Source organism: Anomaloglossus baeobatrachus, chromosome 2 (genome assembly GCF_048569485.1).
Source record: "Anomaloglossus baeobatrachus isolate aAnoBae1 chromosome 2, aAnoBae1.hap1, whole genome shotgun sequence".
Taxonomy (NCBI): domain Eukaryota; kingdom Metazoa; phylum Chordata; class Amphibia; order Anura; family Aromobatidae; genus Anomaloglossus; species Anomaloglossus baeobatrachus.
In genome coordinates, this window is record NC_134354.1 from 47,129,873 (window position 1) to 47,143,590 (window position 13,718).

The 13,718-nt window shown below is 41.5% G+C and overlaps 1 protein-coding gene across 1 annotated transcript in view; it reads left to right on the plus strand.

Annotated features, from left to right (window-relative positions):
* The window catches only part of HUNK (hormonally up-regulated Neu-associated kinase), an 89,156-nt gene that overhangs the window by 46,788 nt on the left and 28,650 nt on the right, over positions 1-13,718 (plus strand). Inside the window, exon 3 of the mRNA XM_075335037.1 lies at positions 13,249-13,541. Within this exon, the coding sequence (XP_075191152.1) occupies positions 13,249-13,541 (293 nt within the window). The remainder of the gene's footprint in view (positions 1-13,248; positions 13,542-13,718) is intronic.

Sequence of the window (13,718 nt, forward strand, 5' to 3'; positions counted from 1 at the left end):
TTATATGTTCAATTAGACGACCATAAAGACAAGCCGCCCACTCACAGTGCTCTCAACGCTCCTCTACATAATGAGTGTTTATAATGTAGATTTTGCAGAATTGGACCTTTTTGTTTTATAATGGATTTCTAAAAATAACCAAGTGATTATATGAGATTAATACATGGCTAAGAATACATTATGAATACTCACAGCTCATTTATTCAGGGCCCCTTTTTCCCTGTGCTCTGCAAAAAAAAATAAAAAAATAAAGAACGTTGCATGGCAATTTTTAAGTCTTGCAGACACTGAAATGAAATTACAGAGCCTTTCCGTACCAGACACTCTAGGGATTATAGGAGGCTCGAAAGTGACCAAATCCTGCTGCGGGGAAGGTTGTAGTCAGGTCAGGAGTCGCACGTGTCTGTGTATTATCGTAGATCCTTCACTTCTCAGCTGTCCATCTGGTGATTTGCATGCTCGTGATCCAATATTCCAAAAATACTAGGATTCACTGTGCACACAGACCGGATTAGACGAAAGATATAGTAGGGTGTTTGTGGATAATCCCATATAGAATAGATCTTAGTGACAGTGATTGCTTTAAATGGGGTTCTTCTACTGGATGTTTAGGGCCCATTACAGTGTTAATCCAGGGCCCAACAGAGAATCTCCTTGTTAGTTTTAAGGGGTTGTCCAGTGAAGACAACTTATCACCTATCTACAGAATATGTGTAATGCCGGGGACTCACTGATCCCAGAGAATCGGATGAGATATGCTAATAACATTCGGCCAAACTCTGCGGCGAGCGTGAGCCGAGGGTGATTCACTGTGAGAATTGGATCACACATGCGGAGAAGATGGAGAGAATAATTTCTCCATTATTTGTGTCGACGGATATCGGACTGCACTCAGATGATATCTTGAATGGGTGTGCGTAATCCAAGACATGCCACCAAAAAAAAAAACACTAATCGTACAGCTCCATAGAATAACATTGGCTTGAGTGCTATCCGATAAAACATCGCATAGCACTTGTCCAATTTACATACAAATGGAAGCGTATCCTCACATGGTGGTTGTCTAGCCGATGAGACCTGCACCGATCAGCAGGACTGGGCACTTTTATCCCTGATAGAATGGAGTAGCAGTGCATGTGCTCAACCATTCATTCCCTACGATCATCCTACCTGTCACTCCATTTTATGACTGGGATATAAGTACTCCATTAGGGAGAGAAAAAAATCCCCGTTCTGCCTATCGGTGCTGGACCCAGTAGTTGGACTTCACTGATCTGTAAGTTTTCAACTATCCTGAGAGTAGGTCATAACTTGTGTTTCACCAGACATCCCCTTTAACCAGGCTAGATATCCGTATTCATTATACCTCACTTAATGTCAATAGAAGGCGCACACCTAAGAAATACATGACCTGTCATCTGGTCTGCCTTGAATGTCAATAGTCCGTATTGCATCGATATAAAAAGCATAACAAGGCTTCAAGTCTTGACAAGTTTTGAGTTCACTGTTAGTATTTTTATCCCTCTCCTGTCACATTATTTGATATATTCTGAGAAACTGGTCCCTAGGGTAAGTTCAAACAAGGGCTGATCAGTCATGTTTCGAATTGCGCTCTGTTTGAAACTAATACTGGTTTGTGTACGGTCCGTTATGCACATGGACCGAAAATATACTAATGTGAACAAAACCCTTAGCCTATGTTCAAACAAGCTCTGAACTTATCGGACCAGTCACATAGGCCTCTTCGTTCCACAGATGCTTGATATTTACATGCACCGGTTTGGTCTATAAACCAGTCCAAACTAATGTATACTACTATTTTATTTTTTTCTCCATATGTACTATAACATAGGATACAATTTAGTTTGCTGTATGTGTACTAATAGTTGCACACCTAGACCAAAAATGCATTGCCCTTAAAGACATTCACAGAACTGAAGTTGTCTCCAATATACTGAACTTACAAAGTAAACCGATTTATTTTTCTAATTCTGGGCCTTTGAAAACTAAATGAAGAACTGACCAGATCTTAATGTTCATTTTTAACTTTTTAGTCTCACACTACTACAATAGCTTCATACACTTAGCTTTATTAGGATTAGTGCTTCAACTGAAAGTTCTACCTGCCGTACCGTTGACTACCTCTTTATGCTGCACAAACTTGCATTAGGTCAGATTTGTTTTGTTCGTTTTTTTAAATTAGAATGATAATTCATAATGAAAAGACAGCAAAAAAGGGGAAAAATCTCCCTTAAAAGTGAATATCCAGGGCTTTTTGAAGGAATATGCTACATTTTGTACGTAAAAAAACACATTACCAATTTTTTCAGACAGCATGTCAATGTTTGTGAGGATACATAGAAGCAAGAAGGTATGTACAGAAAAATCGACTCATCCAGTTAATAGTTCAATATTGTCCTTATTCAGTAGGTGAAAAAGAGTGTTGTAAGACACCCCCACTGTCCCTCCTGACTTATATATTGCAAATATTCAATTTAGCAAGTTCTAACCCATGGCTATGACCACAAGATGGGCAGTGATATCCGAGGGTCTTAAGACACTGATATTAGAAATTAGAAGTGCCATATTATAGGTGGGGCTTGAGTTTCAGATTTTGCACTGGGTGCCCAGGAACTCTATGGCAGCCCACCCGCTTACCTATGTTGGCGGCCTATGTATAGTGGTACTGTGTGTCAGTTCTTCTTGTAGGTCTTTAAAGAAACTCTAATTTTTGTATTTATCGAAAAAAGTATTGTTACTTGCTCTCGTACCCTCTGGTTAGAAGGATGCTTGGAATCCTTAAAGTTGTATTACTTTACTGATTTTCTCTTTTGGACTCCGATATAAAAAATCCACCTTCGATAAAGTTGACATCATTTTTCTATTAGAATCCCTCCCTGCTATTTTAATCTGAAAAATACATTTCAATGTGTGAGGAAACCAGGCTATTCCAAATTGCTAACAGAGGGAAATAACTTGGTAAACTCTTGGCGGTTTGTTTTTTTTTCGGATTGAGTTTCCCTCATAGCTGCAACCTTCTCATTATTAGGGGCTATCGGGTTGCTGCTTTCCGTTACATACAAAAGACAGATTTTTCAGGGGCTGCATCTGCATGGGAATGAGTGGAAAATCTCCAAAAAATGAAATGTAATATTACAGATGGGCAAGATATGCTTTTTTTTTTATTCGGAAAGCATTTATTTGAAACTTTTTATAATCCGAAATGGCAGTATAAATTGTATAAAATGCATTGGATTATTCATTTCTGATGCCAAGGAAAGGGGGATATTTGTGGCCTTGATACTAGAAGTGAAGTACCTTTAATGGTAACACAAAGGGTTCTCCTCTTGTCTTTCTCCAGTGGTCCACCAAGTCCCCCATCAAGAAAATTGTTTTAATTTGGATTTCCACCTGTCCTATTCGCTACCATTTCCTCATTAGGAATCCCTAAATTGCCCATTTATGTGAATGGAACATGCCGGTCTATGGCTCAGATTTTTCTTTAGCTGGTCAAATTTCTTATTTTTAATAAATCTTTTGCGAATTAGATTAGTAGGCTCGTAGAAGCTGAGAGCCACATTGATCCCTACCTGTATTGTTCTTAATATGGCTTCCCAGGTTTGAATGAAGATGTGGTTTCACATGTATCTTCCTTCTACATTCCCTCTAATTGTACAGCCGTGCAGGCGCTCCTATGTATGGGAGCTTCGACTGAGATGGCCCTCACACGAACAATTGAAATATTTTTCAGCCAACAGCCATCTAATGTGTTTGGTAGACTTTATTTGTTGCCATGTCTACTCAAGGCTCCACTCGGAAGGATAAATGGGCACCTCGTCTGGGCTCCTTAAGTTCAATCCACCCTGAGGCCTTTTGGACCTCCCCAGGCCTCATGAGGCAACTTCTACCTCTATGTGACGTAATTTCAATACACCAGCAACAAGTTATAATTTTGCATTGCGCTTCTTCAGCTCCCTCAATCTTATCTGGTTGTTTTGGCTTCTTCCACTGCTGATACAGTGAACGTCATATCGTGAATGCTTGTGCCAGGTGAAGACAGTTTTATGTCTGGGACAGGATACATGTGGCAGACTATGATCCTCTTGCCACTAATCTGCTTTCAGTCTTGTCTGTTGTGTTGTTTTCTTGGTAATTTGTTAATCAGCTTACGTTTGCGGTGATACTTCCTCATTGCTAGGCAGGTTTGCCATACCGGATCATTGGGGAGTTCAGTGATGACATTGTTTGGTAGAACACCCATTTTGACCCTGTTTTCATAGTTTCATAGTGTGTAAGGTTGAAGGTAGACTTAGGTCCATCGAATTCAACCCATGACCTAACCTAACATGTTGATCTAGAGGAAGGCAAAAACCCTGTGGGGCAGACAGTAAGCTCCATATTAGGGGAAAAAATTACCTCAAGACTCCACATACGGCAATCAAACTAGTTCCCTGGATCAACGACCCATCACAGAATATAGTGCAAAACAGAATGGAGGGTAAGGATGTGAATAGATTATCTGTCAGAAGAAAATGCTAGGAATTATATATGTTTTAGAGGAAACTGCTCATTTATGAACTATTCAGCCCCTACTTTACAGAACTGGTTCCTCCATGTTGTCCATCAGACCTCATACATTATGTACAAGACGTTCTCCCAGTTCTGCACTATAAAGTTGTGCCTTCATCCCGAAACGTCCTTCTCGTACAGTTTCTCCATAATATGACAACTAATGGAACATGGCATATCCAAAATACATTGAAATTATGAAGTTGGATGTTTGTTAAGATACAGCATCAACATAAAGAATTACGAATGGTGAATTACGTCTTCATATGAAGCAGTAAGTCTACCATGTCTTCGGGGCCTCCTTATTCCGCCATTCTGTAGACTTTGCAATACTGGAAACATCCCAGACGTATATTTCTCTGATCCAGTAGTCTCCATGTAATTTCCTTGGTATTCACTTTCTTTACCCTGAGGGAAACAACTTTCTCTATAAATATTATTACAAGATTTGCAAACTTTGCAACTTATGATGGTTCAGTTTTAGGTTGGCACGCCGCATCCTGCTGGATCTTACTGCATGGTAGAAGGAACGCAGTGATGCTGCTCCCTGCAGAGCGTCTCACTGTAGGAGCCTGGCGTATAAGCTTTTTCTGCAGAACTTTACAACAGGGTAATGTTTCACACCACACCAGGCGATGCATATGTGATGTGACAGCCTTAGATATATGTGTGGTCCTCACCTCATCCACTCTGTGTTTCATTGGAGCTGGCTGCTATGTGGTTCCAGATCTTGTAGTGAAGATGCTGTGTGATCAGTTTTTTCTCCGCACCTCGTGATCGTAAAGCTCAGTTTTAATTGAAGTCAGCATTTAACAGCCGGCTGGTTTCTGAGCTTTTGCTTCTATACGATTTTATATAATAGTGCTTGGATTACTTCATCCATTTTAGAAAAATACAAAGAACTTGGAAAATATGCATAGACGAGATTGCAATAATCGAAATTGGAGCCTATAGTTGTGACAAGTTGGTCATAAACATAAGATTGGCCAAATCCACTTATTCAAATTTGGGGAGGCCTTCTGGCTCCGTTATTGGTGATTGTGGCATTTGGCAGCAAAATGTTCACCCAAAGAGGCAAACATGCTCAGTTTTCACCCGGCGCCACTTTTGTCCATGGACTAAGGCTGGAATTGCAGCTCAGTCACAGCTCATGGACACCACAATGCTTGTTCCATTACAGGCAGCTAGTCAGATGTATTTTTTTTAATAGTTTTTTTTTGTAAAATAGAACTATATATCCTTAATAAATTATATTTTTTTTTATTCATTTACCTTTCTATGTTCTGATGTTTCATTCAATTTTGCTGTGAAAAAAATAGCTTTTTTGCAAAAACTAGCAGTTATGTGGGAAAGTAATGGTTTCGGATAGCTAACCTACTTATCACCTACTCACCTGTTCCTCAGACGTGATTGAATGTAGCAGTTTGGAAGCCAGTCCTTACTGAAGAACTGTGATTCTCAAATGTATTTTATCTATTTTGGCAGAACATCATTTATGACACAGTGAACACCAGAAATTTGTGTTTTCACATCTCATGCCTTAGACTGGATACGATACATAGACGACATTCTCGGAAAAAATGCTTATTAAGCTAAAGTTTTATATGGCATACATGAGAGAATCAAAGGTTGCTTTGATGGTCAGAGTTTTTTCTTTAGTTCACTAGTATCCTAGAATAGAGTTTTCATGCTAACATTCTTTTTGTACATTTTTGTAAGTTGCACGTAATATTGTTTTATAAATGATATCCCTGTCCATCACTGTCAAACCTTTAAACTTACTTATGTGATAAAAATCTTAACCTTGATTTGGACCCTCATCTTGTTTGAACTTGGTATCCAAAAATGAGGCCTAAAGCTATTTTGAAACCTGTTTAACAGCGTGAATTATGTGTCATGTACAACTTATTCCACTTATCTCTCCTGCCCAGGATAAAAGCGATAACACAGTAATTTGAGAATGTTCTCTCCTTCCAGGAACACACATGTGATATCTTTAGTATTGTGACTATCTTGGGAAGTTTTAAAGCTCATTAATCTTGATAAATCTTTTTTTAAACAGGATTTTTTGACAGTTTAATAAGATTCCTTTGGTGAATACAAAGAACAATTTGTAGGAATTAGAATAAAAAGATTTTGTAATGTATCTTATACTAATCCTAAATTATATTCCAGAGCTGCCCTCATTATTCTGTTGCTGGAATCATTGTGTACATTCATTGCATTACTTATCCTGTGTTGATGCAGAGTTACATCCTGTATTATACTCCAGAGCTTCACTCACTATTCTCCTAGTGCTTTCACTGTGTACAGATATTACATTACTTATCCTGTACTGATCCAGAGTTACAGCCTGTATTAGGCTATGTGCCCACGCTACAGGATTTACCGCGGATTTACCGCGGATTTTGCCGCGGATTTACCGCGGATTTGCCGAAAATATGCAGCAGCAGCACTTCCAAGCCATTTCAATGGCATTTTGGAAATGCTGTGCTCATGCTGCGGATTTTTCCGCGGCGGATTTGCCGCGGATTTTGATCCGGAAAAATCTGCAGCATGTCAATTGTTTGGTGCAGATTTGGTGCGGATTTTTGGCTTTGAATGGGGAAAAAAAAAAAAAAAAATCCGCATCAAAATCCGCGGCAAATCCGCGGGTGCGGATTTGCCGCGAAAGTCGCGGATTTTCAGGCAAAAAAATCCGCAGGGACATTCTAGCGTGGGCACATAGCCTTATACTCCAGGGCTGCACTCACCATTCTGCTGGTGCAGTCACTGTGTACATAAAATACATTACTTCTCCTGTACTGATTATGAGTTACACCCTGTATTATACTCTAGAGCTGCACTCACTTTTTGGCTGTTGGAGTCTCTGTGTACGTACATTACTTCACTAATCCTGTACATGACAGTTATCCTAGACTAATCCTGAGGTTACTCCTGTATTATACTCCAGAGCTGCGCTCGCTATTTTGCTGTTGGAGTCACTGTGTACATAGATTACATTACTAATCCTGAATTACATCCTGTAATATACTCCAGAGCTGCACTCTCTATTCTGCTGGTGATCCTGGACTGATTCTGAATTACAGCCAGCATTATACTCCAGAGCTGCACTCACTATTCTGCTGGTGATCCTGGACTGATTCTGAATTACAGCCAGCATTATACTCCAGAGCTGCACTCACTATTCTGCTGCAGTTGCTATATAAATACATTGCATATCCTGTACTGATCCTGAGTTACATCCTGTATTATACTCCATACCTACTCTCACTATTCTACTGGTGCAGTCACAGTGTACAGACATTGCACTACTGATCCAGTACTAATCCTGAATTACATCCTGTAATATACTCCAGAGCTGCACTCACTATTCTGCTGGTGTTCCTGGACTGATTCTGAATTACAGCCAGCATTATACTCCAGAGCTGCACTCACTATTTTGCTGGTTCAATCACTGTATACATACATTACATTACTTATTCTTTATTGATCCTGAGTTATAGCCTGCATTATACAGTGGAGCTGCACTCACTATTCTGTTGGGGTGGCTATATACATATAATAAGTAGCCTAAATTGATCCTGAGTTACATCCTGTATTATATTCCAGAGCTGCATTTACTATTTTCTGTGTATCAAAGCTGAATCTGCCAAAACTCCCTGCTGTCTCCATAGCTATACACACTGGTGATTCTAAAAAAGGTTATAGAAGCTCAGTGGGACTATTAATGGTGTCTGTCAACAGGCCTATTGAATTTTTTCAGTATCAGCCAGCTGAATTATGAATGCAGCTCTGGATTATGATACAGGCTGTAACTAAGGGCATGTACAAGATAAGTGATACAATTAATTTTTTATGAGCTTAATTGCACTATTTCTGTATGTAAGTTGTTAAATGATAAAAATATGTTTTCAAGTATAATACTTTGTAGACCAGGACAGCACAAATTAGCATTGTGGAGACCCCCTCACCCCCAATATGCTTATAAAATGCGTTAACACTGTTTACGAGGTCAGGAGTAAGGCATTTTCAGCAGAAGATCCTATATTCTATCCTTTAGTAGAGGATGACACTACCATTAGCTGTTTTTTAACTTGCTTTACTCAGAATTTGCACTTTCACGTCCCGAAGATTCGCATAGAGGGTCATTGAGAGGCTAAAAGCAAATACCGATAAATTATTAAAAAATCTTTTCACAGTGAAGTAATAACTCTGCTGGATTCATATCTTTTGACCGACTCAGTTCATTTAACACAAACACTAAATTATTAATAAAACCCACATGACGCTTCGGAGGATATGGAGGACTCGCTGATTTATAGGAGCACCGTGTAATTTGCCATCATTGCCTCCACCATAAAATAATATCATCTCCTGCTGCTGCTGTATTGTTAATTAAAACAATCAGTATTTTAGGTATCGCTGGTGGTCTCCAATGCCTTTTCGGTTCAAAGGGAGCACGGATTATGGGGAGGGCAGCGTAAAATCTTTATCTTTTTATCTGACACACAAGGTAAATAATTCTGTCAGTCAAATGTCACGGTTGAGTAAAAGATCAATATGCTCCAGCACACAAAAGACAGGGAAATAATATTTTCGAATAGTACAGATTTTTTTTTTAAATTAAATTTAGGATTTCTTTCTACTTCATTATTTTTACATCTGAGCAGCAAGTTCTCCAGACTTTAAAATCTCAATTGTTTTTGTGATGCCCTGGACTAGCCAGGTAGTCACAGACATACCAACACCCCCCCCCCACCACCACCCTAGGCAGTTACAGCAGCCAAACACAAAACCCTTGTTGCCTCCCTCCAGAGTCTGATGTCCATACCAGGTGGGGCGGAGCCAGGCGGTTGGCCACACCCACCGAGGAGTTCACAGGCCTGGAGGCGGGAAAAGTGTCAGTTCTGTTTAGGAGGTGAAAGTGAGAGGAGTGAACACTTGGGTGTCTGGGTTGGAGCCCAGACACTGACAGCAAGGTTGGCAGACGGTGGTGGCCGTCTGCAGGAGTTAGGGGAACTCCGCAGAGCCGTAAGGACCGGGGTCGGGCGTCGGCCCGCCAGTACCGGACCGGGGAAGGAGTGAAGTTAAGCACACAGGCAGGGCCATTGGACCCCGACCAGGCTTGGAGCCGCTGTCAATAGTCAAATCCAAATGTGACAGGAACCCCAGGGGTTTCTTAACAATCAAGTCCCAATTGAAGGCAACCGTCCACCCAGAGAGGATATACAGCCACCGCCACAGGCTAGAGATCCAAGGGCCAGCGCCTGCGGGCAAAACGGTCTCCTACGGCACCTATACGCCGGGCAGCGAATTACCGTTGGGCAACCACAGGAGTCAGAACATTCTAAAAGGTGCAGGGAAAGACAGCCACCATCAGCCGTCCGGGGAGAGCACAACAACAACACTGCAGCCGGCTGCGGGACCCGTCCATCCGGCCGTTTTGGTTTACCAGAGACTCTGTCAGTGATTGAGTGAGTACACCAGTGCCGTCAGGCACCGCGCCGCACTGTCCCTGCAACCCTGTACCCCAGCCATCCAGCCTCCCCGTTACACCACCGGGCCCCGGGATCGCCAAACCCCCCTGCACACGGAGGGGACAACATCTCAGCTGCACCCTACCATCTCTCCCGGGATCCCCGTTACCAGCAGCGGTGGTGCTATTATCACCACGACCCGTGGGTGGCGTCACAAACAGTCTCACAAACAAATCAATCTAACCAAACCACCCCCTTTTCACTCACGAGTGAGGAGCGCGGCTCGAGTCCCCGGGTCCGGTCCACTGCTCGAGCCTCCGAGCAGCAGCAGCAGAAGCCCCGGATCCGAGCGTGGCGAACGCGTCCCCTCCGCCCGCGACATTTTCACAACAATTTAGTCATAAAGGTGACCAATGGGCATACACACGAGCATTTGGGTTTGGCCAAAATAGATGTTTTTTCTATGGGGAGAAGTGAGAAATCACCACTTTACATTTGTTAGAAGCTTATCTCCTCTTGGTGAGTGTTCTTGTTATGTCATGATGTGACTGCAGGATAGTGAGAAACAGGAGGCTCCTATGCTGTCCCTCATGCTAGGAGAACCTGGGCTATCCCTAGCTTCGAGGTTACCCCTAGCGGTGGAGATACCGGAGTCCCATGCCTGGCTATTCTTCTGACCAGAACTAATCTGCCCCCCCCCCCTCCAAGGAACGAAGGAGCAGGAGTTTAATGGCAACACAGATTAAGACAGACAAGAAAAAAACAAAACTCAGATACACTGCAAACTCACAGGAATAAACAGTAAGAAACTTAGGAGAAAAGCAAGTGACGGCCTATGGGCTATCCCTATGCTATCCCTAACCTCAAGATTATGCCTAATGGTAGAGATACCTGAGTCCCATGCCTGGCTATTCTCCTGACCAGAACTAATCTGTTCCCCCCCAAGAAAGGAAGGGGTAGGAGTTTGATGGCAACCCAGATTAAGATAGACAGGGAAAAACCAAAACGCAGAAAAACTGTAAACTCACAGGAACAAACAGTAAGAGGCTAAGGAGAAAAGCAAGAGAAGTAAGACAGTAATAAAAGGACAACAAGTGTTAACACCACAAGTGCTCACAGCAATAAAGAACTACAACCTAATAGTGGAGATATCTGAGTCCCTTGCCTTGCTATTCTCTTGACTAGAACTAATCTGTTCCCCCCCCCAAGGAATTAAGGGGCAGGAGGGTGATGGCAACACATTAAGACAGACAGGGGAGAACGAAAACTCTGACACACTGCAAACTCACAGGAGCAAACAATAAAAAACTAAGGAGAAAAACAAAGAAGTAAGGCAGTAACATAAGGACAACAAGAGTTAACACCACAACCAATCACAGCAATAAAGTACTACAACTACCAGTAAGTCTGAATCACACCACCTCACCAGACTAATATAGACTAGCTATAGCTGGCATTAATGCAAGAGTTCAACCAGCATATATAGGAGGGGAGCGACTGTGACTGGCTACGCCACTACATGTGATCAGAGGAGATTAAGAAGCAGTGTAGCGGATATTAACTCTTGCAAGCCTGCCTGGTCTGTGGGCCAACGGCCAAGTCTCCCTGTGCCACAGACATCAGTGAAGTTAGCAATCAGAGGGCCAGAATCTGGAGTATCCTATAGAGACACATTTAGAGCTGTCACTTCATAGGCACTTACAGTCTCTATAAAGTGACTGTACTGAAAATGTATTGCACTAATACTTTTAGAATCTGGTATGTGATGAAATATTTCACTATTATTTTCATGGATTGCATCTTGACTAGAGATGAGTGGACCTGATAAAGTTTGGTTTGGCTGGTTCACCCAGACTTTAGATAATGTTTGGTTCCGGACCTGGACTTGACCTGTACCCCATTGAAAGTCATTGGGCAGTTCGGCTCCCCACCCACATACAGTCAGCCACAAACAGAGCAGTTTCTGTGGACATTACATCCGATAACGCTGTCTTTACCCCCAGTGTGAGCCATTCAAACACTGCATGGGGCTCGTACTGGGCCAAGCACCGAATGTACCCGAGCACAGCGATGCTCGATTGAGTGGTCAGCATACGTAAAGCACCCGAACTCCGGACTCGAGCACTGATTTTTTTGTAAAGTCTGGATCCATATGAAAACCGAACTTTACTGTTTGGGTCTTGACCAAAACCTGACCAGAACAACAATGGAGCAACCTACCTATGCTTCAGGTTGTCCTACACAGGATCATGTGCTCTCTTTAAAGGATCATATATGGTATTCTAATTATTTTGTGATCATAGCACCAATTCACCCATCATGGGATGTGATGTAGTTACTTTGGTAGAATTTGGCCAACCCTATCATATAATGCAGCAAAGGTTGGATTAAGATTATTTCCAAGATTAAAGTTATGACTGCAAAATTCTAAAACCAATCGAGAAAAGCTAAAGTTTCTTTTCTCGCTGTCTTTCTTTTTCTTTCTCTCTCTCCCCTCCCCCTTTTTCTTTGTCTTGCCATTACCCCATTTTACTTGACTGATGATAGATAGGCTTTGAATATTTTTACTCGCAGGCTTCACGCTTGCTTCTCTGAGCATTTCAGTCCTTTTAAGTGCTCTAGTAAAGAATCAAAAAGAAGTAAGTTGCCTTGTAATTGCTTCTTAGAAAAAAAAAAAAAACGTTGGTAGGAAACTTGTGTAACATCTCTGGGGATTTTTATACCTGCAGATGAAACAGACGCTCAGAATAACCTATTAAAGAAACAACTGGATATCTTTGTAGTTTTGACATAAACTGTGTTGGGATTTAAGAGGCTAAAAAATGATGTGCCTTTAATAGTACATGATCTAGCCTGTTTGAACAACTTTTTTTCTTTTTGAAGGCCCTCAAGATCAACCATTATTGACCAGGGAACCTGCTCAGTTCTTGTTTTTGATAGTCACGCTGAATCTCGCCAATCATTGAACATCCTCATGAAATCAGTAGACCATCTGCTGTTTTCAGTGGACTTGTTGGGTGGGATTTCCAGAACAGGAGCTGTTCTTTTCACCTAAACCCCATTCTAGCCATAGAGAGTCCAAAACTGTCTTCCTCATTTTGGTTGTAAGCCTTAACAAATAGTCTTGGTTGCAGATTTGTTTTATAATATTTACAGCTATAAATCCCACCATTAATAAACCGATGTTTTTATTGTCCAGGTGGCCGTAAAAGTTATTGATAAGAAGAAAGCCAAGAAGGACACTTATGTGACCAAGAACTTACGTCGAGAGGGTCAGATCCAACAAATGATTCGACACCCGAACATTACACAGCTGCTCGACATCTTGGAGACTGAGAACAGTTATTATTTAGTTATGGAGCTTTGTTGTGGAGGAAACCTCATGCATAAAATTTACGAGAAAAAAAGACTGGAAGAGCACGAGGCAAGAAAATACATCCGGCAGCTGATTCAAGCTGTTGAACATCTGCACCGCGCTGGAGTTGTTCACAGGTGAATACAAGTTTTGATAACTCACATGATGTGTTTTGGTTTTCAACAGTAATGTAACTAATCTTGGAGATTAAACAGGTGACATTGCCATTTTGTAGGTTTCGTTAGTTTATTGGATACCAGTGTCTTTTCGCTCTAGTAGTAGAAATGAAGTCCTGGCTTGACCATCAAATATTG